Here is a 27,813-nt window from a genome sequence, read left to right as displayed (position 1 = left end):
CTTCTCTAGATACAGAGGAATAAATTACAGGCAGTTGTGGTATAGTGCAATGCCTAACTAACAATCACAGAGCTATCAGTACTGCAGGTTGTGAGAGCTCCTTTCCTCTCTTAGTGCCACCGGGTCCAGCTCTCTGATTAGGAGATAGAGACACACATCATTCTCCAAGGGTATTTGCAATGTGGTGTCTCCATTTGGGGGAAGAGGGGGCACGAATGCCCCCACCCACCCACAGCTTTTTGCACTAGTTGAAAGTTTCATAGCTGTGGGACTGGGGAGGCATAGCCCAACCACTTTTAAGCAGTGGTCTTGTAGTAAATCAGTATTGCTGTTGCTGGAGCAGTCCAAAACCTTGCTCCGGCTGAGTGGTCCCAACATCACTGAAATTTGACACAGATACCCATACAGATGGAGGTGGGGGTTGAGCCAAATTTCAGTGACTGGCATTCAAGCACTGCAACCAAGCACATCGGGTCTCAGTGGCACTCAAATTTGACTTTGCTGCTTGTCTATCCAGACAGAGGGGCGGCCGACCAAGTGGGTCACAACCTGAGCATGGGGAGTCTGTTCCTGTGTGGTACAGTGCAGGGGAGTCGGCCAAAAACTCGACATCTGGCGGTACCGTCTCATGCACTGTTTGGGCGAGAGAGGGGAGACTCCCTGGCCAAAGGAGACCCAGGGAGAGGGGACTGGAGTGTGATCCCTGCTGGGAGAATGTGGGACTGGAATTCTTTGAGTTGGAACCACTATCAACCAGTACTTACTGTAGGCTGTTGTGTGTATTTTTCCTGATACTCTTGAGAGAACAGGGAGAACTTTCCATTCAAAATTCTCAGCTACTAGTCCCCTACCAACTCAGTCTGTAACAACAGATGGATCAGGTCCATCATGGATTAAAAAAAAACCAAAAAAACCAAACAACATGCATTGGAAATTGTAACAGCGAAAACAGAAAATACAAATATTGTTAAATACTAAATGGCTGACATTGTTTCTAAAGAGCTCCTGCAAGCTAGTGCTAGCAATGTACTGTGTAGTATTCATATAGTACAGAAAGACCCAATTCACAGGTCAGTACAGGTCAGTCTAAGCTTCCTCAGCAAGTATGTTGCATCATTTTAGGGCTTATCTACACTACAGATGCTCTGCCAGTATAGCTAATACTAGTATAGCTGTGCTGGCAGAGCCTCCAGTGCAGATGCAGCATATGCTGACTGAAGTTTTTCTGTGGGCAGAACTGCACACTGGAGGTTTTGCCAACATTGCTGTATAGCCTACAGGTGGGTGATTTTTTTCCCTAACTCTCCTAACCGCCATAGCTATGCCAGCATAACTTTGTAGTGCAGACTAAGCCTCTCCCAACACTTACCAATGTGCCCCCTCTTACACATCACTTGTGATTTTGGCCCATTAGTCTTAGGGAGCCTAAAATTGTATAATTCCATGTGAATGACCTGGAAAAGGAGGGAGCATCAGGAAAAGCAGCTACTTGAAGGATGTAAGAAGGTTTAAGTTAAAGTAGGTCACTCCCTTCTTGTGCTGTCTTCCAGCTCCTCAGCACCAGCATAGACCAATTTGCATCCACTTAATTCCACCTATTGAAGTCTTATTTACACCCCCATGTAGGTCACCTCTGAATTTAACATGATGTATATTTTAGGACTTCTGCTCCCTTTTGTAAGGTTTCAAATACAAACTCCTTTGATTTTAGTCAAACTGAACTGGTGTCTGACTGTTATCTGGGGCAGCTCCTGGCAGGTGCACTCGGCGGGAACTGAACTCTGGTCTCAGAAGAGGAATCTAAAGGTAATTTTGTTTGTGTAGCAGGTCACAAGCACAGAGAAGGCAGTGAGCTCTCTTTGTAGCAGTGCCACAACAAATTGTGAGCACGTGGGCTGCCGTTGGGGTGCAGCTGGTGATGTTATCTCAGGCTCGAGTTAAGCAGGAAGCCCACAATTCCCTGCCGGCATTAATGCTGCTTTGCTTGACAGTGATCAGCAGCAGGAGGTGCATGAATCCCCTTTTCTGGTGAGTCCACATCCTGCTCTTGCGCTGCTCCCTACTAACCAGGAGCTACCCCCTACATGTGAGTAAGCCCACTGGGATCAAACTTGGAAGAGAAAGAAATATGTAGAGGCACCAGTGCCAACTTGCAGCTTCTTACAGTGTTGTAACAGGAGCAATTTTACTAACCCACTAAGGCCCTCTCTCTGTGGGCAGGAGAGGAGTGGGGAAGAGCTTTAATCATGGTTGTTGGGGAGGGAAAGAAAACAAACTCAAGCTGGAACCACACTTCTCTTTTTCTTCAGGGAGATACCACCACCCTTCCCCCTCCTCCCAGGGATCATTTCCCCTCACCCAAGAGAGGCCAAGGCAGATGAGCCTTGGGTGAATGAGAGAGTAATGGTCAGAAGGGCGTGGAAGGGTGCTGAGAAGATGGAGAGGGAGGAGTGGTAGGGGTGTTGGGACAGGAGAGGTTGGGGCCATGGCCCTCCCACTTTTAACTGACTGTGAGGGTGAGTGATATGGGGAAGGGGTGGAGAAGAGTGAGCGAGGGGGGCAGGGTCTTGGGGGAAAGAGGTGGCGCGAGAGTGGGGGAAGGGGCGAGTGTGAGGGCAAGTCTTGGAGGGGGAAGGAATGGTGCAGGGCAAGGTTTTGGGGGAAGGGACAGTGCTAGAGTGGGGCCTCGGAGAGAAGGGGCAGTGGGGGGGCAAGTATTGGGGGAATGGGCTGTGGGGGGCAGAGTCTCAGGGGGCAGCACAGCATGGGGGGGTGGAGCCCCAGTTTGGACGCCTGTGCCCTCTCCCACATTTTTAGGGTGCTTCCGACACTCCTGATGAGTGGGGGGCACCTGTGATGGAGTGTCAGTGACTAGAGGCCTCTCTCCGCCTGGCAGAGTGTGTCAGTCAGAATTTGGGCAAGCCATCAGGGAGGCAGTGGAGAAAGGCTTGGCAGCGGGGAGCTGCTGGAGCCTTTCCCTCTGTCCCCTACCTGGCGAAGCCTTTCCCTGTACTGGGGAGAGGCTCCAGCAGGGTGCTGTGGTGGGAGAAGAAGACTCCAGCCGTGGGGAGGCAGCAGGACACTACACTGCTAAAAATAGCAGTGTAGACATGGGAGGTACCATTTGGGCAAGTAGACAGCTGTGTAGGGTACATTCCCGAGCACATAGCCGCAGGGTTCAGGTGTGTCTTTACTCACCTAAGCAGTGTCTCAGTGTCTACACTGCTATTTATACCCTTACCGAGGGATAGGTAGTGTACATACTCTTCATGCTGCTGAAAGGAATGTACAGTATAGACATATCCAGTGTGTGTGTGTGCATAGGTGCCAACTTCCCGTCTGCCCTGTGGGTGCTCAATCTCTGCCCCCCCCACAGCCCCGCCCTGCACCGCTCTCACCCTGCCCCAATTCCACTCCTTTCCCCAAAGTCCCAGCCCCACCCCACCTTTTCCCACCCCAGCCCTGCCCCCTCCCTGCCTCCATTGCACCCCCTTCCCCCAGGTCCCCAACCCTGCCCTGCCTCTTCTCCACCTCCTCCCCTGAGTGTGCTGCATCCCCGCTCCTCCCCCACCCTCCTGGAAAGTCCTAAGCTCTGCCAAACAGCTGTTAGGCGGCATGGGGGTGGGAAGTGCTGGGAGAAAGGGGGAGGAGCAGGGATGTGACACGCTCGGGAGGGGGGAGGAGGCAAGGCGGGGGGAGCCTGGCTGATGATGGGTGCAGAGCACCCGCTAATTTTTCTCCATGGGCGCTTCTGCCCCGCAGCACACACAGAGTCAGCGCTTGTGTGCGTGTGTGTGTGTGTGTGCGCGCGTGTGTGTGCGTGTACGCATGTACATACGGGAGGGTGTCGCCATATACAGAGAGGGCTGATTGACCTAAAGAAGCCATGGATTCCATTTCAGTTTTCTTCAAACAGAGGAATCGATTTCTAATGATAAAGTTTCAGAAATACCGGTTTATGCACTACATTGATATGGGTTTTATTTTCTGTAAGAGCCAGGGAGACAAAATTATCCCTGCTGTGACTCTATTGAAGTCAGTGGAGACACACCAGGAATGAAATTGGAATTCAAATTAGTCTCAGAAAGCTTTTTGAGAGTATAGCAGCACCTGGATTCACATGGAGATTGCCTGGGGTGGTTTGAACATACTGGGAGAATAACATGAAAGTCAGGTGTTTTGACCCCTCTTGCTCTTGCAATTGCAGAAGCACAGTGCTGGTGTTCCACTGTGTTATTGTTACCAATCTCACAGATAAAATACGATGGGATTGTACAATATGGCACTGCATACAGAGCTCTTGTGGGGCTGATACAGCAGCCTTAATGCATTGGCCGTTAGAATTGCAGGCTTTAGCAGGGATTGTGTTGAGTATTGGTTTTAACAATCACACTCTCTCTGTAACTTTGTATTGTGATGTCAAGCTGCTGAGTTTTAGAGCCTGGTTTATAAAGCAATTTAAACAGGGAATGGTGATTCATGGTGGTTCTAGTCCTGATTTTGTAACTGATTCATTTTGTGATTTGAGGGCAAATTGTTTAGCTTCTCTGTACCTCAGTTTCCCATTCAGTAAACTGAGGATAATAGTTACCTACGTGTGTGACTTCATTCATCAATGTCTGTTAAGTGCCTACAGCTCTTCAGATGAAGGGTGTTATTGTGAACCTAAAAAGATGGGTGCTGCACATCCATGGTCAGAGTTGTTCCATGCCTTCAACTTTGCTTGGAGTTTCATGTACACATGAACTCTGGGCCAACCCATGCAAACACTCTCTTCCCTTTAGTCCCTCATCTCAGAGTCTTCCTTACACATGGAATCTGAGGGGACAGCATACAACACTTCTCTCTCCGACATACAGCTCTGATGTCTTTGAATGTACATGATCTTTCCTTCCCTGGGCAATTTAGCAGGCACTGGGTAGTTTCTCCTTCCATTTCCGGTCTCCCTAAGGCTAGGATTGGGGGGGCTGGCGTAGGGAGTGTTGCCCAACTCTTACCCTGTAGAAGTTGCTACCACTGGCTAACAGAAATAGCCCAAAATCATTTCTATCTGATGGTTGTTTGATAGTCTGTGCAAACGCACTGTTGGTTAACCACCAGTTCCCAGCAAATGCAAGTCTACCTCAAGTGACTGATGAACACAATTGGCAGCCCTTGGAACTCTTGGCAGTTCTGAGCTAAGTAGTGAATGGGACTAGAGCAGTGGTTCTCAACCTATTGTCAGTGTGGGCTGCATATGCAGCTCTCCATGTGTTAGTGGGCCACATCCACACAATATATATATACTACTTGTATGGCCCTGCCCTGAGGATGTCAGATGGGCTGCAGCTGTGTGCTGATTGGGCCGCAAATGGCCTGCAGGTTGAGAACCACTGGACTAGAGAGACAAATTCTGTACTCCAAAAGGTGGGGACTGAGGTACATTGACTGGGCACCATGAGGAAGCCCATGCTGCTACTGACTGCTGAACTTTTATTGATTATAAATATTTTATTTCTTTTAGTTTTCTGATAGTTTCTGAAAGTGTTTTTGTGGCATAACAGGACCGAGAAAACCCAGTGTTTCTGCTAGGGCTGGTTGAACATTTTTTTGTCAAAATTGTTTTTGATGGCAAATTGGGTTTTCAACAAAACTAAATGTTTATGTAGAAAGTGCCTGTTTCCCGTGGAAAATTTCAAATTATCATTGAAGAAAATTTGGCTGAAAACTTTCCAGTTTGGGCTGAAAAAAAATCAATTTTCCTACCAGCTCTAAAGAATTTACAGTCTCATTTTAGATGTGATGCAATGCAGCGATCAACAAAATGTTTGGGAGGGGACTGGACTTCAGCAACAAGACCGCATGGTTCTTCAGTTAAATCTTGTGCGTGTATTGATAGCCTAGTTGTGCCATGAGAGGGGATTGAACCGAGGACTTCTAGCTCCAAAGCACAGTCTGCTTCCACTTGAGCTAAAAGACTAACTCTGCTAGCTGGGAGCAGTACCAAGCAGCTACCTTCAGTTGATGAGATGTACATGAGGGGACATGCTGCACTTTGCCAGTGTCACACATAGGTCATGATGAACTAGATTTTCTAAAAAGCAAATACATATGCTGATGTCATTGCTGACTCACTTCTTTTGAGGGGTTGTGGGTTTTGAGAAGGGGGTTGAATGAGAAGAGGGTTGTGCTCATACCTGCTCTGTTCTGTCAATTGAGCTATTGCTAGAGCTGTCAAAAGGCCCCCTCCACAAGCATTAAATCATCATTTAAAAAGGGGCTAGTGCCTTGGCCACAGATGTTTTCACTCAAAAAATCATAAATATAATACCTGAAGGCTGTTGCGTACAGATTGGTGTTGTCCTTGCGGGGAGGGTAAGAGGAGGCTGAATGAATGAAAGCAAAGCAGCAGAAAGTTTCACTTTCTGGAGAGTGAGCACATACTCATTAAGAAACTGGCCCGCCCAGCTTGTTGTTTATGGTTAGTTTTGACCAACAGCCAAGTGTGAAACGCACCTGTGATGGAGTGTCAGTGACTAGAGGCCTCTCTCTGCCTGGCAGAGTCTGTCAGTCAGAATTTGGGCAAGCCATCAAGTCAGATATTGGGAAGATAAGCCTTTAGACAGCTGCTGTGATTCTAGTCTGGGATGAAGGTGAGAGTGGTTGCACGTAGTGGAAGAGAAACGTGTTAAATATTTTTTCCATGGTAGCACTTTGTCTGGAAATCTGGTTAAACAAGCTAGCCTACCCTTTTTTGAAGTTAAACTATATTTGGTTTTTATAAATCAGGTAATTTTGAGCAGTGAAAAACTGAGAGCCCGATTCTGAGCTGAAACCAGTATTATGCTGATGTATCTCCATTGATTTCAGTGGATTTTCAATAGTTATCCATCTGTATGTCTATATGGATCCTGACCCTGCACAGGGATCCTACTCCAGAGGGACTCTGTGTGGGCATATGGGCAGAACTAAGGGTATAGTTTGGACCTTGTCTCAGATGGGGATTTTCCAACCCCTAGTTGAAATAGGTAATATGCCTAAGGAAAATTAAACGCTGCAGCAGTTTAGTTTTAACATATTTTTTATTTTGAAGCAACTGCTACACACAAAATACATGCATAGGACTAAATAGTGTTCATGTCCTTGATTTGGATATAAGAATAACTCAGACCCTAACAATAATTTAGGTGAAAAATGATAAATGCTTTCTAATTCAAAACTGATCCTGTTCCACTGAAACAAACCAATGGGAGTTTTTCGACCTAATTCAGCAGTACATGGTGTTTTTGCACAATCAAATCAAAGCTTTACCAAAGTGCTTCACAGTAACCTGTATTTATAGAGTGACCAGATAGAAAGTGTGAAAAATTAGGACAGAGGTGGGGGGGTAATAGATGCCTATGTAAGAAAAAGCCCTGAATATCGGGACTGTCCCTATAAAATCGGGACATCTGGTCACCCAGTGTATGTATAACATTGTTGGGTTGACCAGCACATGCTATACACACTACACAGGCAAGTCTAAACTGTATTATATAACATGAGTAGTCCTACTGAAATCAGTGGGATCAATCATGGAACAAGGTACTACTAAGCAAGAATAACGGGGTCAAAATGTAGCCTATAATGATATTTAGCATTACTATCTTATTATGTATGGTTATAAGGTGCCTGTAGTATTATGCAATTTGCTCCAATTGCTGCCTGTTCACTTGAAATTGATTTAAAGAATATTATTAATAAAAAATATGTAATCTAACTTCTATTTCCAGGAATAGAAAATAACTGGTATTATTTTAAATAGAAGTAATTACAATAAAGTGTTGTAATAAACAGCAACAGTCCCACCTTAAAATGTAAATGTTGATGCACATCTGTGCTTAATAAGGGCCTGTTCTGCTGATTTCAAGGTGCTTTGAAACGGTGGCTAGTGCAGCAATACAGTATATGGTCTTAAGGCCTGATCCAACTGTCACTGAAGACAAGTCAATGGGAACTCTTTATTCAAGAGTAATGTTAGTGATGCTTTTGCATACTTATACCAATAATCCTGGAATTAGGGACACTATGACAGTCTGCAATATTAAAAATCCAAATTCTACCATTTGTTACACCTATGCAAGAGAGGCTGTATTCAAAGTAACCTATGGCAGAATGTGTTTATATTTTGTTGTGTTGTGACTAAACTAGAGACAGGAGAATTCAGAAAAATGTATAGAACCACCAAGCCTTTGGTACTTTGAGATCTAAAGTCTACAAGAAGCACTTCACATTTTTTAATAGGACACTGTTTTTTGTTTCTTTTGATCAAAGATAAAAATATTTTTCCTTCTCCCAAATAGAATAAAATCTTCTGCTGAGGTTCAAATACTACAACCTAAGAAATTCAAAAAGGTTCTTAATTATGGATTCTTTCTCTAAACTCAGCTGAAACAATGTTTTGGTGGGAACTCTGAAAAATATACAGTAAATTAACTCTATTTACAGATGTAATGTAATAAATGTTCAAATCTCTTAAGTAAATAAAAACCTTCTGCAGCTCTTGCTGGTGAAAGTGAACAGGTTCCACCTTGTAAAAATAGCCTTGTTAAGAAAAGTGATTGGAAGCAAGATCAGTGAAATGTGGTTTTTATTTTGGAGCTTGTGCCCAGAGTGTCTTTACAGCCAAAGTGTGGGATATAATCTGGCATCGGTTGAGTCAAACAGTAACTGGATTCCATCCTTGGATAACTGTATTCCAGAAGTGTTTTTCTAGCTTAACTGACAAATCCAGACCTGTGACTGAGACAGCGTGGAATAAGTAAAACACCTGCTGACCTGCTTGTTGGGTAGCTACTGAAAACATTTTCGGAATCACATTGCTTCAGGGAACCTCTTTGTGCATTGCAATACTGAGGCTAAGGGACTGATCCAATCCCCATTAATGTCAGTGGGAATTGTATCAGGCCCTAAACTGGTAGGATGAAAAACAGCAGAGAGAGGAAAATCTGGATGATGTATTTTGATTGGGTGAAAAAGAATGCCCAGGCTGCCAGGATTTGAAACCAATGGGAATTTTACCATCAGCTTCAATGGGTTCAGGGCTTGTCCATTTGCAGAGTATTTCCATACTGCAAAATCCATACTATAGTTCTAAAGAACTAGGATAAATACATTATGAGCAGAAGAATTCTTCTGTGATAACAAAAGAATATGGGCTAGAGTGTGCTGTTGGGGACAGCCCAGTGCTGCCATCCCACCACAGGAGGATCACTGAGAGCTCTCCTGGAGTACAGGGGAATATGCATCTGTTATACCCTTTCATGAGGTCCTGCTCCGATGGGTCAGTGTGGAGGAGGAGAGAAACACAAAGTCAATGGGCTTGCACACAAGCTTAAACTTCAGCATGTGCTAAATTGCTTTGCTGATATGTTCTCCCCACCACCAAATAAACTCCTATTCAAAATTGCTCCATTTGAAAGTAAAAAAAGCAATTTTTCCAACTGTCAACAACTTAAACTCAACCTCGAATCTGAAAATCAAGCCACTGCAGCCATTGTTAGTTGCATGGGATCAGATTGACTGGCGGTAAGCAACTGGGATGCTTTTTTATTTCCCATGAAGTGGGCTTTTGTTGGTACATCTGTGTCAAGTTTAGTACTGGTGGCATGCACAGAGCTGGATGTAGCAAAACTGTGGTTTTATTTATTATTCAGTACACATGGCATGCAGAGTACAAATAGTTTGTCTCAAATGCTGAGATTTACAATATTTTTGTGTAACAAATAGTCTTGGAAAGAATCTAAAAAAGAAACCCAATTGAAAGAGATTGTGCTGGGTGGAGGCAGTTAATGTTCTTTTTTTCTACACTTCTCAATATGTAGGATATTTTCCTCACATTTCCACACCTGCTGTAAAGTTGAATACTCAATATTATTTGCATGGCAGTACCCAGAATGCACTTCCAGCTCAATCTATTTCCTAGAGGTGCCGGTTTCTTAAAACTGCAGGGTTTTGGCTGTGCTTGTATGTTCGACTACTTCTCCATACATGATGACATGGGCTAGCCATGCTGAGTACGAACCTGCCTGAACCCCATGAGTATGTACTCAACATGACTGCTCTGTGCTGCCCATGCTGTCTGGACTACACTACTAGTGTTCACATGCTGACATAGTGGGAGCTAGCTGCCTATGTAAGTTGGGAATCACAGCTGCTGTGCCAAGTGTAGCTGTAGCTAGAGTGGGGCGCAGTTCCTGCACCAAAGAGCTTATAGTCTAAATACGCAAGACAGACTCATAGATTTTAAGGTCAGAAGAGACCATCATGATCATCTAGTTTGACTTCCTCCACAATGCAGGCCACAGAACCTCACCCACCCACCCACCCCGCTCCTGTAACAGACCCCTAACCTCTGGCTGAGTTACTGAAGTCCTCAAATCATTGTTTAAAGACTTCAAGTTACAGACAGTCCGCCATTTACAGTAGTTTAAACCTGCAAGTGCCTCATGCCGCAGAGGAAGGTGACCCCCGCCCCCACAAGTTCTCTGCTGGTCTGACCTAGGGAAAATTTCCTTCCTGACCCCAAATATGGCATACAGACACCAGGTGGGGGTAGGGGAGTGACTTGCACAAGATCTCTCTGCAGGATAGGGGCTAAGTCAGGAATGGAAACCAGGTCCCCTGGTTCCAAGACCAGAGCACTATCCACTAAACCACATTTCCTCTTTAAGTGTTTTTTTACACCAGTGGAAATTCCTAGTATAACCATGCAACAGCATTATAAACCGGAATAAGACCCACTGGGGCAAATCACTTTTTATACCAATGCAGTCTGTACGTAGTCTAGTGGTTTTCACCAGTGCAGCTACATTGGTGTAGCTATACCGATGCAGGAAAACCCAGTGCAGACAAGTCCTTAAATCGATGACTCTCTATGGAACCCAGAGGTCCATCAGTTTAAATGGAGATGCTAGTAGACGTGCTCTAGAACTGTACTAGAATACCTTCTTGCCTAGCATTCTTAATTATTTGTATTAACACTTTTTATGGGGACACCGTTTCTAATTTGCCTGTAAAGCTAAGGTTAAATAAAGAAAGATGAAGGAAATTCAGGCATGTTTTATTAAAGAATGGTCCTTAAAAATTAGCAAACTGATTCTGAATAGGAGTCATGTGGCGAAAACCCTGTGCAATGCTTTGAAAATGGCACAGTAAGTAGAAGCCTAGATTTAAATGACAAAAATAAAGGTATTTGTGATAATTTAGACATAGGATCTCATTCTCCATTGCCCAAAGACAACACTACTCTGGTGGTGAAAAAGGGATGTAAAGGAAGTCGATATATCCACCTGGGAATTCTAGTATACACTGACTCTAGGCCGCGCCCCACCCCCAACCTGTCACAGCCCTCAACGTGGGGCATGCCAAGGGTTCAGCCAAAGGAAAGTGGCATGGCAGCAACCCTGTTGTATTCCGGCTCCCCATGGCTGCTGAAACAACCATTAAGAGACAGGGGCAGTTGGACATAAATTAAAGCAGCCGTAGCTTGTGCCAGGCTGCTATAGTTTATGCCAAGCCCCCAGGCAGCCCCAAAATATGTGGGAGGTGCATTCCATAGCTCAGTCTGAATGAAGAATCAAACCCTTTAGATTTAAATAATCAAATTATGAATATTATCCCAGTAAGAATTACAGGCTTTCCAAACTCTTCTGTGCCATGTGAGTTACATGCAGCCCCTATTTTAGGAATAGCTTTTAGCTGAATTATGTAACAAGTTTCAATCTGGAATTAAAATGTCCTGATTTTGACTGGTTTAAGACACACTCTTAAATGTAATTTTAGTGTGTTGTGATATTATGATGAGATTCCAGTCCTTGTGAAGAGTATGGAATTGCATTAAATGGTATTTTATGTGAATAAAGAGACAGACACAGTCCCTGATCCGGTGAATAAGTGCTAGTATGTAATTCCTCAGCTATCTTCTTCATCTAGGGGTGCAATTAATCTACAACACTTCTGTCAGATTCGTTTGCCTAGGAATTTAATTTGGAAATTTTATATTAATCCCCCTTGGTGCCAGATGCTTCAGCGGGAATGAATGAAATAGGAAAATTTACCAAGTGATCCATTCCGTGTTATCCGGATCCAGCTTCCGGCAGTCAGAAGTTTAGGGACACCCAGAGCATTGTGTTGCATCCCTGAGCATTTTGGCTAATAACCACTGATGGACCTATTTTCTAGGAACTTATCCAATTCTTTTTGGATCCCATTTATACCTTTGGCCCTCACAACAGCCCCTGGTAATGAGTTCCACAGGTTGACTGTGCATTGTGTGAATAAATAATTCTTTATGTTTGTTTTAAATCTGCTGCCTATTCATTTCATTGGATGTGTTATCTGAAGGAGTAAATAACAGTTTCTTATTCATTTTCTTCACACCATTAATGATATTACAGATCTCTGTCTTGTCCCCCCTTAGTTGTCTCTTTTCTAAGCGGAACAGGCCAAGTCTTTTGAATCTCGCCTCATATGGAAACTGTTCCGTGACCCTAATAATTTTTGTTGCCCTTCTCTGTACTTTTGCCAATTGTAATATATCTTTTTTGAGATAGGGTGATCAGAACTGTATGTAGTCTTCAAGTTGTGGGGTGTAGTATGGGTTTATATAATGGCATTATGATATTTTCCGTCTTATTATCTATTCCTTTCCTAATGGTTCCTAGCATTCTGTTAGCTTTTTTTGACTGATGCTACACATTGAGCAGATGTTTTCAGGGAACTATTCACACTCACTTCAAGATATCTTTCTTGAGTGGTAACAGCTAATTTAGATCCTGTCATTTTGTATGTAGTTGGGATTACATTTTCCAATGCTCATTACTTTGCATTATCAACATTGAATTTCATCTGCTGTTTTGTTGCACAGTCACCCAGTTTTGTGAGATTCCTTTGTAACTCTTTGCAGTCAGCTTTGGACTTAACTATCTTCAGTAATTTTGTGTTGTCTGCAAACTTTGCTGCCTCACTGTTTCCCCCCTTTTCCAGATCATTTACAAAAGTGTTGAATGGCGATGGTCCCAGTACAGATCCTTGAGGTACCCTCCTATTTACCTCTCTCCAATGTGAAAGTGACCATTTATTCCTACCCTTTGTTTCCTATCTTTTAACCAGTTACTGATCCATGAGAGGACCTTCCCTCTTATCCCATGACTGCCTACTTTGCTTAAGAGCTTTTGATGAGGGACCTTTCAAAGGCTTTCTGAAAATCCAAGTATACACTATCCAAGGATCTCCCTTGTCCACATGTTTGTTGGCACCCTGAAAGAATTCTAATAGATTGGTGAGTCAAGATTTCCCTTTACAAAAGCCGTGTTGACTCTTCCCCAAAGTATTCATCTATTCTTTACTATAGTTTGAAGTTAGGATCAACTCTGGAGCCTCTTTAAAAAATCGGCATTACATTAGCTATACTTCAGAAATCTGGTGCAGAGGCTGATTAAAGTGATAGGTTACATACCACAGTTAGTAGTTCTGAAAGTTCATATTTGAGTTCCTTTAGAACACTTGGGTGCATAGCATCTGACCCTGGTGACTTATTACTACTTATCAATTTGTTCCAACAACTCCTCTATTGACACCTCAATCTGGGACAGTTTTTCAGATTTGTCACCTGAAAAGAATGGCTCAGGTATGGGAATCTCTGTAGTGAAGACTGATGCAAAGAATTCCTTTTGCTCATCTGCCATGGCCTTGTCTTTCTTGAGTGCCCCTTTAGTACCTTGATCGTCCAGTGGCCATTCTGATTGTTTGGCAGGCTTCCTCCCACTGATGTATTTTTTTAAAAATTGCTGTTGGTTTTTGGGTCTTTTGATAGTTTTACAGCATTTATGTACCTTTCTATTTTCCTCAGTGGGATTTGACTTCCAATGTTTAAATTATATGCAGTGTAGTTGTAGCTGTGTCAGTCCCAGGATATTAGAGAGATAAGGTGGGTGAGATAACAGATGTTGGCCCAATACAAGATATTACCTTATCCACCTTGTGTCTCTAATTTTTAAATGATTTCTTTTTGTTTAACTGCCTCTTTTACTCTGTTGGTTAGCCATGGTGGCATTTTTGTCCTTTTTTTTTTTTGTAGTGTATATAGTGTATGTAGTTTGAGTCTCTATTATGGTGAGTTTTAAAGAGTTTCCATGGAGCTTCTAGGCATTTCACTCTTGGGACTGTTCCTTTTAATTTCCATTTAACTAGCCTCCTCATTTTTGTGTGGTCCCTTTTTTGAAGTCAAATGCTACTGTGGTGGGTTTCTTTGGTACTTTCCCCTCGACAAGGAAGTTAAATTTAATTACATTATGATTGCTATTACTGAGCTGTTCAACAGTATTCATTTATTGGACCAGGTCCTGTGTGCCACTTAGGACTAAATCAAGAATTGCCTCTCCCATTCTGTGTTCCAGGACTAGCTGCTCCAAGTTGTCATTAATGGTGTCTAGAAATTTTATCTCTGAATCCTATCCTGAGGTGACATATTTCCAGTCAGTATGGGGATAGTAGAAATCCACCATTGTTACTGGGTTTTCTGTTTTGGTAGCATCTCTAATTTCTGTGGGTATTTCACAGTCACTGTCACCATCCTGGTCAGGTTATCAGTAGTAATGTATTCCTATTGCTATACTCTTACTATTCAAGCATGAAATCTCTATCTATAGAGATTCTATGGCACTGTTTGAGACATTTAAGATTTTTTTTACTATATTTGACTCTATGCCTTCTTTTATATACAATGCCACTCTGCCACTACTGTGACCTACTCTGTAATTCCTTTATATTTTGTGCCGTGATATTACCAGGCTCCATTGATTATCATTGTTCCACCATGTTTCTGTGGTGCCTATTATATCAGGATTAAATACCAGGCACTCAAATTCACCCATCTTAGTATTTAGATTCCTTGCATTTATGTATAAGCACTTATAACATTTGTCAATATTTAGTTGTGTGCCTTCGTGTGATGTCATTGAATTGGCCACTTTTTCATTTGACTGTTTCTCTTCAGCTTCTACCCTTACTCCTGAAGAATTAATACAATTATGGAAGAAGTTAGCCAGATTATTTTATTGTGCCCCACCCATCAGCCAGCAATAAAAGTATCAGCTAACTTCTGGTTGCAGAATCTTTATTACTAGTGATGATGTATGAGCCAGAAATAACACAACTTGATTTTCAGTTCCAAGACTGAGTTGGTTAATCTGAGCACATTTGATATGGAAGCCACTGAAGGAATGCATGCAGATTCCCTGACTGGACTGTAAACTTTGAGAAGTTTAGTGGCCGAGTGGCACAAAATGTTTCCTGCCTGAATGTCAGTGGCAAAAGGAACTAGTAAGATGCAGATTCAAGAAGTTTTCCTGGAAGAGAAGAAATGTCATTTGAAGTAACCTGAGTGGTACCTTTCCTTGGAATGAAAGCAAAGTCTCAGGGCTTGGCTACATGGGGAAAAAGCTTGCAGTAGCTAGTGCGCACTTGGTACTCTGAACTAGCTACTCCACACAAACTCCCCATGTGATTGCGTTTACTGCACTTTAAGAGTGCCTTTGGGCATTAAGGGAGTGCTTTAAGCTAAGCCATCCAAGGGCACTCAGTGCACAATAAGAGTATCCACACAGAGTGGTAGTACACAGTAGCTAGTGCATTTTACATTCACACCCTTAGTTTACTGTGCACAAAACTTTCCATGTAGAATGCCCTGAGTGTTTGATGAGTGGATTTAAGGGTTAAGGCTGAGCTTCTCAAAGGCATTATGTGCCTAACCCACACTGAAATCAATGGGAGTTAGGTGCCAGAGCACCTTTGGGGATTTGGGCCTAGGTGCTTTGACAAAAGATGTGGTTGTCCCTCTAATGGGTGGCTGAAGGTTGTCAAGTTCTCTAAGAGAGCAACTGAGTGTATTAGAACCCAGGTAATACTTTTAGACAGGGCTATATTTACTAAGTCCAACTAATTTTAATTTGGTATTTTTTTAGATGTTAGTTCACTTAGTAATTTCTTTGTATGTTGTTATTCTTTCAAACCTGGTTGAGTTCTCTTGTCCTGGGTTAGTATACTGCTGTTCAATTTCATGAATATTTATTTACATAATCTGTCCCATTGTCTATGGCAAATGCAGTGCTTGAACTAACACTAAAATGCAAAAGGTAAGGAATAGAATCTAACATGAGCACATCTGCACATGGTGCTCACTGTTACAGAAGAATCACACTTTCAGCCACAATTAATTTAAACTCTAGAAATTTGGCAGCTGTAGAAATCTAGGGATAGATTCTGGCCCCTACTCCAGCTCCTGTATGCCACTCAACATTGGCCTGTGGGGCCGGTAAAGAGACTACAATGGGTCAGAGGAGAATTCCCCTACCAAAGGAGGAGAGTAAGGCTGATGTAAGTGGCATTGTGCTGCCCTCCCTGGCCCTGGGGATGGGGCTGGAATGGGACCCGAGGGGACAAGCTTGTAGAGCTCAGTGCTATGGGGAGTCTGGACTTCAAACAATGTAACCCTGGGAGCACCCGGGAATGGCTGGCTGTCCTGCTTTATGTCTGGGGAAAGCAAGTAAAGAACATCCAAAATCATCACTGACTCCTTCAAAGAAATCATTCCATCAGCCATCCAAGGCAATGCAATAGTCCTGCCAGTTCTGACAAAACCTATGCTTGACGTCAATGAATTTGCAAAGTACTCACTGCTGCCCCCATTTCCAGCCGCTCCTTCCTGAGCAAAGTGAGCGTGAAGGTGATAGCAACAGTAGCCTGGCTCAGATGGGAGAACAGCTCCTGACCTTGCAGAGACCAGGCCTCCATACTTATTCTGCATATTTCCTCTGCAAGCGACGATACCTCTGACATACGCACAGCACGTAGCAGAAATGGGTGAAACAGCTATCTGCAGGCTCTAATCATTCCTTGCAGAATGTCATGATGCTCCTCCTCCAGATGGAGTCCTGTCGGGCTCAGCATTGTCATCCTTTCTCTTCTGCATATATTTTTGAAAACACTCAGAGAGACTGTGAGATGAACTACTGCATCAACAGTATACTGAAGGCCTTCAGGTGCATATTACTTTCTGCACCAATGCAGCCTCTGCCATCACCTACCTGCCACAGCGCCTAGGGTGGGACCCCTGGACTCTTGCCAATAGTGCTTTAAAGGACTGTGGGAGGTGAATTTCTTAGATCCAAGTCTCATCCAAAAGACAGAAACCCCCGCATTTAGTATTGTCTAGTATAGTATTCTGGCTGAAAACAGCTACGTGACAAGTCACTAGGTTTTGTATCCTCAGAGTTGAGCAACACTGAGAACAGGAGTAATGGCTGCCAATGAAATGATATATGCAAGTAATATGTTACGATTGGTTACACTTCAGCTGAGTGAAAATTATTCATCTTAGGTGGCAAATTGATAAGGTTTTTTCCCCTACCCCAATCACTTCATAACCACGTTCGAATGTTACTTGGAAATGTTAAAGGAAAAACTCTTAATTCTATAATTCATGGCCATGGCTATTGTAATACTGCCTGCAGTGACTCAAGAGTATGAGTATTAACCTCAGGGCTGATGGTTAGGAACCAGGCACAAACTCCAGATTGATGTGAGTTGTATACTTAGATTGCACCAACCAACTATCAAGTGGAAACTCCTCAGGCACTATAACTTCCTTAACATGGAGTCACAGACAGCTCCCTTAGGTACTCTGAGCTATCTCGCCACCCAGGTGAGTCTACCTTTGTGAGCGATGGTCCCTTACACCAAATACCACAGCAATATTCAGGTTACTTCCAGTCCCAAAGGACCAGTCACTTACCCCAGGTCAGTTGCACCTTAGATGTCCCACCAAAGACCATGCTTGTAGCCAATCCTATAATAAGCTATATAAAGATTTATTAAAAAGGAAAAGGAAAAGGAGAGTTATGTACAAGTTTAAAGCTGCTAAATATAGATACACAAATGAGTTACAATCTTAAGTTTCAAAAGCTTCTATAATCAGCAAACTCTATATGTCCTTTAGGGCTAACCCAGGCTAAGCAGCTGGGGATCTCTTGCTTATGCCTCCCTCAGAGACCAAGAGGCATAGAGATACCTAGTTCCTTTTGTGGGGGGGGGGTTATCCCCTTCCTGCCATGTGCTCTGAGCTGAAAGCTCAGCTGATGGGAGGAGTCCACTTGAATGACTCATCTTCACAGGGAGGAGAGCAGAACAACAAAAGTCTTTTGTCCTCCGATAGATGGGAGGAAAATTCCAGTTACGATGACCCACAATATCAATGGACGTTTCCTTCTGCGAAGGGCTTAGCACCTTCTGTTGAAGATCTGCCCTTCACACTAATTAATATTGCTCTTCTGTTTGGTGGCTTACGCAGTCACAGAGGCTCACTATACAACCGCTCAAACATTACCTTACAATATGGGCTACTGATGTCATAAGTGAGATTAACGCACCTACATTTTTCAAGCCATTTGAATCTAGCAGTGTTTGCCCGTTAGTAATGGCTGAGTGTTTCTTTTGAACAGACCTCCCTTGCTTGGAACAGAAGAAACGAATTAATAACAGAGCATGCTGTCTCCTTGCCCCTCCTCCACCGCCGTTATTTCCACCACCGTATTTCAAACAGGGCTGGGATTCTGTAAGTATTGCCTGGGAGCATTTCTCTTGCCTCTCCTATTTTTCTTTTTTTAAATACTCATGTATCCTTTCTTAGCACTTTCTGGTTGTTGTATTCCAGCAATCCCATCTCGCCATATAGTGCAGCAACAGGAAACACTGTATTGTTTTCCTTTTTGAATGGATGCTCATTCAGTCTCCAATTGCTTGTGGGACAGCGCCTGGCTTTAAGTAATGTGGTATTGACTCAAGTCCTCCATCTTTGTTTGTTTTGGACAAATAGATCAGCCGACAAAACAGTCTCCCTGTTGCATTCCCATCAGCTTTTCCTCAGCACCACAGTCCCATCCATTCTGTGTATGCGCTGTGTATGGAATCCCTGCTTTGAGTCAGATCTGTATAGCTATGATCATTACTCAGTGATATGAATTGGCTCTTTGCCTATCTCATCATAGCAGTGTTGTCTGCTCATTTACACCTGTCAGCAGCCTACACTGGCTCCCACACATTTTCTCCCTGGGAGGGAGAATTTTCCCATTGGTCTCTTGTTAATTTCTCTTTGTTAATGCCCCACAACTATTGTGAGCTATTTTTCTTTGAGATCCAAGGCAAATACTCTGATGATTTCCAATACGGGGGAGGGATAGTACTACATAAGTTATCATATTATACTAATATTTTAGAATCATAGAAATGTAGGGCTTCAAGAGGTCATCTAGTCCATCCCTTTATATTGAAACAGGATTACGTATACTTTGGACATTTTGTCAAGAATGTATAGCGGGTGTGATCAAAACCCTATGAAGTCAATGCTAAAATGCCCATTGACTTCAGTGGGGTTTGGATTAGGTTTATAGCACTACTCCCTCAAAACTGAAGAAGCCAGAACTTTCTAATATTCTGAAGTTCTGGCTACTGTTTCGAATGAGTACCTTATTTTTTGTTTAGTCTCTTAGTCAGCAGGGGCGGCTCCAGGCCCCAGCACGCCAAGCGCGTGCTTGGACGGCATGCCGTGGCGGGCACTCTGCCGGTCACCGGGAGGGCGGCAGGCAGGCAGCCTTCGGCGGCATGCCTGCAGAGGGTCCGCTGGTCCCGCGGCTTCGGTCCCACGCCTGCGGGAGGTCCACCGGAGCCGCGGGACCGGCGACCGGCAGAGCGCCCCCCGCGGCATGCCACCATGCTTGGGGCGGCGAAATGTCTAGAGCCGCCCCTGTTAGTCAGCAACAGTACTTAAAAGCTACTGTTTAAATCCAACTGTATAATCAAAAGTAGAGACATTTTTCCTGAAAGCGTACCTTATCGTTATCTTCTTATGCAAAATGTATATAAAACAAATTAATCCCAGTGTCTCTAGGATCCTTATGAACTGAGCCCCAATATTCTCTGCTGAGGGGTTTTCAGCAGCAGCATGTTGCTTCAGTTCTAAACTCTTGCTTGAGGAGTGGATCTTTGCTTTTGCGAGTGAAGACATGGCTTGTTAATCCCAGTTACTCCATATCATTATTCTTATGCATTTCAGTATTAATATTCTTATGCCACCAGGCACAAGCAAGCTGGTTTGCTAATGCAAGCCAGTTACTGATGGCGAAGTATTGTGGTTGAGGGAACCAGCTCTAGTACTGTGCTTAAGATTTTTTGACTGATACTCTAGGTTTCCCCTCTCCATCTTAACAATAAGATACTGTGCTGGGCCCTGGTGCAAGCTCTAGCCCCTCATTACAGTCTGTGCTCGTGTAGGACTTTATCCAACACCTGTTGAAGTCAATGGGAACTTTTTCCCCGACTGTCAAAGGAGTTGGCTCTGGCCTGTAACGAATGAATATCCATCCAGTTAAATATCACTAGAGTGAAGTTTACTCGGCCCAGAGTACAGGTTAATGTAGTTTGTATTATTAGAGCAAAGAGGCTATTTCTAGGTTGTGCTGTTACTCATAAATTGTGCCTGTAGGGAGCAGAGTCAAGTTTAAGAATAGATTTGGGTCCCACGCTGGCTGAGAGGGCATGCCATGGTGCTGGCACACTGTTATGACAGTGCTGTTAGAAGGGAGGATGAAACATGGGATGGGACAATATGCTGAAGTGATGATAATTAATTATCCATTAAGAGAAATGCATGATAAACCACAAGCCTGCACTGGATCCTTGTAAGTGGGTGGAATTAAATGCCCTACAGATCTGTACTGTTGCTGATTGATTGTTCACGCCTCCCTGTATAATCTGTATGTATATATATATATATGTATATTTCTTTTTGTTTAGAAGCTGCTTACCCTTGATATGAAAAATGTATGTCAAGAGCTTCAGATAACACAAGTGTCACGTGAACCAGAATTTGATTGCCCTTCAGGACCTCCTGGCCCCCAGGTTAGTACTGCATCTTAGACAATACCCTTCCATGCTCTGATCTATTCTAAGCTCCTTACAAAACTGCTGCAGTTTTTGAAAATGGTATTTAATTTTTCACAATATTTTAAACTAAGGTTTAACTTTTTTTAAAGTTAAATAATATATTTGTCTATTTCCTCTCTCTGCCTAATGCCCTTCAGGCAAAGACTTGAGTTTGCTCTGCATTTTCATCTGCTTTAAACCAGCCTAAAGTCTTGAATCATTTAACCTCCATGGAAATTTCAGGAACCATCATTTCAAGCCTTCAACTGGTCTCTACTGGTTTTCTTTTAATATTGATCTCTGTTGTTTTCTACTGGAGGATCAAGAGCCCTAGAAATGAGTATTCTAGCAGAATATCCAGTTCTCTGTTTAGAAACCTACTTGCCAACTGGAAACAGTAGGAACCAGCTGAAAATTTTCTGCAGTAATTTCCACTAGGGAATCCATCCTTCTAGGTATGGAGGATTCGATAAGACTCTTGACAGAGCACTACAGTGTGGATCCAGTATTGACTGGTGAGTGGCACAAAGCTCCCCCTTAATGCTCAGTGCAACAGTAGGCTGTTGAAGACCAGAAAATGAAAGGCTGGGTCCAAGAGTTGAACAGTGTTTTGCAAATGTCAGCAGAGAAGACCATAAAGCCTTGGAGCCCTCACAAAATGATGTGTTTTCCACAGGTGGATTCTACACAGACACCGATGAATGCCATATTATGAGGAAAGGTCCTCAACGCTGATTAAAACCTATGCAGTTTTATCTTAGTGAAATACCTGTCATAAATTAAATGCATACAGTCTATACATTAAAGGCAATATGGTGCAGTGGCTAGGGCACTGGGCTGGGACTCAGGAGATCTGGTTTCTATTTCCAACTCTGCTACTGAACTGCTCTGCGACCTTGGGCAAGTCACTTCATCTATCTGTGCCACTGTTTCCCCTCCCATTCTTTGTCAAATTAGCTGGTAAAGAAGAGGATCAGGAATTTTATGACAGAACATTTTGGTCCTTTTGAAATGAAATTACTTTAAAATGTTCCTCCCAGGGACATTTTCCATTTTTCATTGCAATTCAGAATGGCATTTTGTTCTAGAAATCTGGGAGTTTGTCATGGGAGAGAAATTCCAGTTTCCACTCAGCTCTAATTGTAAGCTCTTTGGGTCAGGGATTGTCTCTTACTATGAAAAGTACAGTGCCTAGCACAATGGGGCCTTGATCTAGGCTGCGGCCTCTAGACACTGCTGCAATGCAAATAATACCAAAAATATGTACTATGCTGCAGTAGAATTAATAAGTGCACAAACACAATTTTAAAAAGCAACGCTATTGGGCTTTGTTCAAATGGAGTTTAATTTTTAATTATTTACACAATAATACTTCATAGTAGACTAGTAACTATTCTGTAATGTATTTTGTAACAGTAATAAGGTCTTACTTTAGGAGATCTCATTATAGTGCCTTGTCATTATATCTTTGCTGAAACATGGGGTGAGGCGGACATATTTTTCATATGGTGTGTTTAGATTAGTGACGTGCAAATGATCATGGTTCTCTTGTACTATATTGAGCAGTGTCTTATGTATATTAATATACAGTCCCACAATGTACTCGGCGATGTTCCAAAGGATTTATGAAGCTGCGATATGTGTGAAAGATGACAATAGTTATTTAAGTCTAAAAATAGAACTCCTGAAAAACTGAATACATCAATTCTTCCTTTAACTAAGAGAGCAATAATGCTGAATGTGATGGTCTGCAATGACCATTGACATAAATAGTATTAATAAAGTGGCTAAAGAATTTATGAAATTTATTTTCTTAGAGCACATGAAAACAATTGGCTGTCAGGTTGTACATGGAGTAGCATGTCCCTGGGAATTTTTAATTATAAACTGTGAGAATGTGCTTTATAGAGGATTTTCTGCTCTAAGCTTTGGAACCATGGTTCCAAAGCTTAGAGCAGAAAATCCTCTGGACAGTATCATTTCAGCTCTTGGCACATGGGATGGAAATACTGGTACTAAAATAAATAAATAAATAAATAAATAATCTAAGATAGTAGCTACAAACACCTTTTTTTTTTTTTGTAACTTGAATGTCCCTGATGTGAGGCAAACTGAATATTCTCTACAGAATTTGAGATGAATTTTACGTTTTCATTTTGCCTCATATATACAGATAGCAGGCCAAATTCTGCTCTGAGTTACACCACTGTAAACCTAAAATAACTCCACTGACTTCCAAGTAGCTATAGTTGAGTGTAACTGAGGATAGACTCTGGCCCTAGTCATACAGTGTGATAATTAGTTTACATTGTGTTTTGGATGGTATAACTGCTACGAGACGAACAGACAGTATTCAAAATTGAACCAAGTAATGTGGGTGTTGGGGGCAAAGTCCCTCACTATAAAGGCTCAGAGGATGTCCTCCCCTGGACAATTTAAAAAAAATATCTGACAACTGGTGCATTCTAAAACCAAAACAGTTGTTTTTCATAATCTTTCTGAGCGGAGGCTCAAAGTCTCCCCTGGTTTAATGGTAGAGATGCCTTCACCTGAAGTGGCAAAATCCCTCCACCTCTTTCAGTTAAAACACTAAACCCACTTGTGGTGTTTGAGGGAATGGAGTTTCAAAAGTGCCTTCTTCGTAGCCTTCCTGAATAATGACTTCTGGATTGCATCATCATTGTCCATGATCTGTGTCCTGTTGACCAAAGCCACAGTAATGGTTTCAATTGTCACTTCAGGGAAATTAGAAATGAAATAGTTTGATACAGTTTTATGGCCTGATACTTGAATCTGTCAGGCCAGCACGCCCAGTGAGGTGTAGAGTCCCCTCCATTGCTCAATTCATTGAAACGAGTCCCCTCAGGTCCCAATGAACTAAAATACAGCTTTAGACTGAGTTAGACATCAGACAGCATGAGAGAAATTTATACCAGAGATACTGAGACCTATAACTTAGTTTGCGATTTAATTAAACAGAATTTTTTTGAGAGACTCAAGATCTTTTGCAGAGTATTTTGGACCTCCTTGTTTAAAAATGCTACAACAGCAGTTATGAAAATTATATTTCAGAACACAGCATTTCATTTTCACAACTGGAATTGTGTGAAAAAATTCACCCTATAAATGTAACCAGCAAATATTTGTCCTTTTGGTTACATTTACGAGGAGGTAAATATAATTTGTTTCACAACTATTTTTCAAAAACGTGAAAGGTGGATTTTACTGTTAGCAACCTTTTTTGTTTGGGGGGAAAACAAAACAATACAAAAATCGTATCAGTTCACTAAAATGAGAAGTTCTTAAAATCCCAGCAAAATTTCCATAATCAGGGGTTTTCAACTTCAAGGTTTTGATCCCTATAGTTTGCAACCATCTGTCCCTTCTCTTATTGTTAAATGGAAGGAAGGTCCTGGCTAGATGGGAAGGAAGTTGCAGGAGGTGAGGAGATCTTAGGTAAAGAAAAGGGAGCTGCAGCACTGAAAAGTCACTTTGGTTGAGCAGATCTCCTCAATTTTTGATCCTTTAGCACGCCACACCAGTTTCAGCATTCTTTCCATCTCTTGCTCGCCAGAGTTCCATCAGCTTCCTTGATATATGGCCCCTTTGCTCCACTCCAGCTATTTCTTCCTCACCTCAAAACTGCCCTTTCTTCATTCACTGCACCAGGCCTCTCCATTTCCTGCCATTCAGTGAGGCCACAGCACTTATAATTAAAAAGGAGCCTGAACTGGCACACCAAACACCTGTGAACTTGGGGGAAGTCACTTCCCAGAGGAACTCTCAGTTCTCGGGACAGACAGGCAGGGCTGCCCAGAACAGGGGGGGGGGGGCAATTTGCCCCAGGAGAATATAGTATTCTATAGTATTGCAACTTTTTTTTATGGAAGGGGCCCCCGAAATTGCTTTGCCCTAGGCCCTCTGAATCCTCTGGGTGGCCCTGCAGACAGGTGGACAGAGCTCAGGGGAAGGAAAACAACAAATGGGTACTTTTTTTAATGTAAGTTTACAATTTCCTTCACTTTTCTTTGTAGGGCCCACAAGGAATTCCTGGTGTGATGGGACCAAAAGGGGAAAAAGTAAGGACCAACTCTTGTGGAGTTTTGTTTGTTTGTTTGTAGGGTAGGGGAAAGACAGAGAGCAGGTGGCTGGGATTTTGTTTTGCTTTTGGGTTTTGGGGTTTTTTTGGTGGTGGTGGGTTCTTTGGGTGGGTGGGGTTAGGGTGACCGGATTTCCCAAATTTATAGGGACAGTCCCAAAATTTGGGGCTTTATTTTATATAGCCACCTATTACCCCGCACCCAGACCCAATTTTTCATACTTGCTATCTGGTCACCTAGTGGGAGTTTGCTTTAATGCCAGCTGGATGGTGTAGATCAGTTTCAGGCTATAATTTAAAGTTGCAGCTATAACTGTTCAGTCTCATTGTAGGCCTATAGTATGGCTTTTCATGATGACACCTTCTATATGTACAAAATGCTGTAGGAAAGGCTGATTGCTGATACCCTTTGGGTGGGATTTCCAAAAGCACGTAAGGAGCACAAGTCACATTGGAAGTCAATGGTCCCAAATTGCATAATAACGTTTGAAAATTGTACCCTATTTGAAGAAACGGGAAGCAGAGCCGTCCCATGCAATGCCTAATATATGGGTCCGTTCAAGATACAATAAATAGTTTTTACATTAATCTTTTTGGCCTCAATTCAGCAAAATATTTAAATGTGCTAAAGTCCATACACATTAAGCAAAGGACTTAAGCAGAAGCTTAATTTTAAGCATGTGCCTAATGCTAAGCATATGTTTAAGTGCTTTGCTGAATAGGGGGGGATTGCTGAATTGGGACCCAAATATAACTGAAGATGCCATTTATTCTGTTATGTGAGTACTGTCCACGTTAGCTCATAGAATAAAGTCCAAGACACACAGATCTTCCCAATTCAGTTTAAGTACATTAATTTATGACCTGCTGTTCTTCACTTGGTATCTCCATGACTAATACGTTTTTTTTCCTGTGGCAGGGGGAAATTGGCAGACCAGGAAGAAAGGTACGAATCAAGGTTTATAGAATCTGGTTCATGCACCAGCCTCATAGTTGACATGTGGCAGCTATTAGGGGTTGACCCAGATGTCAATTTGAATTCTGTGTAAAAGTGGATGTCAAGATATGTTCCTACTCACACTATTAAAAGAGAGTAGAGAATAACCTGAGCTAGATATTCGTGCCCAGGGGAGTAGACTTTGGGAACAGTTATAAAAGCTGTAAAAAAAAAAAAAAAAAGTAAAAATTAAAATCCTGACTGATCCACAGAGAAACACAAGCCTAAGTCGGACACTCATTGAAAATAGGGTTCAATTAAATGACCTTTGTGCCAAAAGACAAATAACTGTTAGTGATTATATTTGAGGGGTTCTGGCACCAGCACAATATGCTGACTACAACCTTGCATTTGCTGACACATGAGTCATGCTATATTGTCAACAGTATGTGCCCCTAAATGCCATGATACAAAATATTACATCTCACTGGCTAAGTGTTCCTTTTAATGTAATTAATGTTCAAAAGAAGCCAAAAATTCCTCTGCAGGATGAAATCAGAGATATGCAGAGATTAGGTCATTCCACCAAGAAAAGAGCCACTCTTTTAAATAATACACCGAATATTTTAACAATAGGCACAAATCAATTAATTCAAATTAATTCAAAGTACACCTCTACTCCAATATAACGCTGTCCTCGGGAGCCAAAATATCTTACTGCATTATAGGTGAAACCACATTATATCGAACTTGCTTTGATCCGCCGGAGCGCGCAGCCCCGCCCCCACGATATATCCAAATTTACCACGTTATATCCAAGTTTACCACGTTATATCCAAATCCGTGTTATATCAGGTCGTGTTATATCGGGGTAGAGGTGTATGTAAATATAAGAATTATGTATATAGTATTTATTTATTTAGATTTCAAATGCCAGATAGAAAAGAAATAAATGACCTGTATAGCTCTGAGTTTCCCAAATAGTAGTATTTCAGAGAGACGGCATATCTTAGACACTGGAATACTTGCTCTTCTCATTAAAATAATCAGAATCACCAAATTCAGTCCTAGAGTAAGTGAGCACAACTACTCAGTGAAAGTTGGCTGGCTTATTCTAAGACATACTTTTAGCCCTAGTTGTCTTGATTGGAGTTCTAAGGCCAGCTCCTCAGTTGGTGTAAATGGATGTAGTTCCAGGATCTGGTCCTAGAGTTTTTTTTTACAAGTAACATAGTCATAATTAATAAAGTATATCAATATCCTAGGATAACATTTGAAAAAGAAAGTAAAATGAATCTGTAGAAATGCAGTGTTAGTAAATGTGATGGGTCTAGTTCAGACATGCCAAACCGGTAAAAAAAAAACAGACATTGGTCTTCTTTTTGGCTTAATTGGCTTGTGAGTTGCTTGTTGGCTAGTTTTTGGCTTGTAGCTTGTTACTTGTTTGGCTTGTAGCTTGTTGCTTGTTGTAGCTTGTTGCTTCTTTTTTTTTTATCATCTCCCGGCAAGCAGGGGCAAGGGGGGGTAAGCGGGAGCAAGGGAGGGAGAGAGTCAGGGATACACAGCAGGACCACCACAGTCCCAAGCTGCATGCCGGGGGGATCCAGTCCCATAGAGTGTTGGGGTTCTTAGATTGGCTTGTTTTGGCCTTGTTTTGAAATGGGATTGGCTTGATTTTTGGCTTAGTGTGAAAGTCGGGGTGCTTATTTACCGTGCGAAAGTTGCCAACTGTGGTCTAGTTCTGTTCTCCCTTACTGTATATTTGGTTTGCATTGGTGTA

General features: G+C 42.5%; 1 protein-coding gene across 5 annotated transcripts in view; it reads left to right on the top strand.

The window, feature by feature from the left end:
• The window catches only part of COLQ (collagen like tail subunit of asymmetric acetylcholinesterase), a 69,953-nt gene that overhangs the window by 13,790 nt on the left and 28,350 nt on the right, over positions 1-27,813 (top strand). For all 5 annotated transcript variants that reach the window (XM_039521492.1, XM_039521489.1, XM_039521488.1 and 2 more), the window contains exons 2-5: positions 18,519-18,631; positions 20,869-20,973; positions 25,032-25,076; positions 26,016-26,042. In XM_039521492.1, the coding sequence (XP_039377426.1) occupies positions 20,887-20,973; positions 25,032-25,076; positions 26,016-26,042 (159 nt within the window). In that variant the 5' untranslated portion in view covers positions 18,519-18,631; positions 20,869-20,886. The remainder of the gene's footprint in view (positions 1-18,518; positions 18,632-20,868; positions 20,974-25,031; positions 25,077-26,015; positions 26,043-27,813) is intronic.

Source organism: Mauremys reevesii, linkage group 2 (genome assembly GCF_016161935.1).
Source record: "Mauremys reevesii isolate NIE-2019 linkage group 2, ASM1616193v1, whole genome shotgun sequence".
NCBI classification, from domain to species: domain Eukaryota; kingdom Metazoa; phylum Chordata; order Testudines; family Geoemydidae; genus Mauremys; species Mauremys reevesii.
This window is presented reverse-complemented; position numbering and strand designations above follow the sequence as displayed.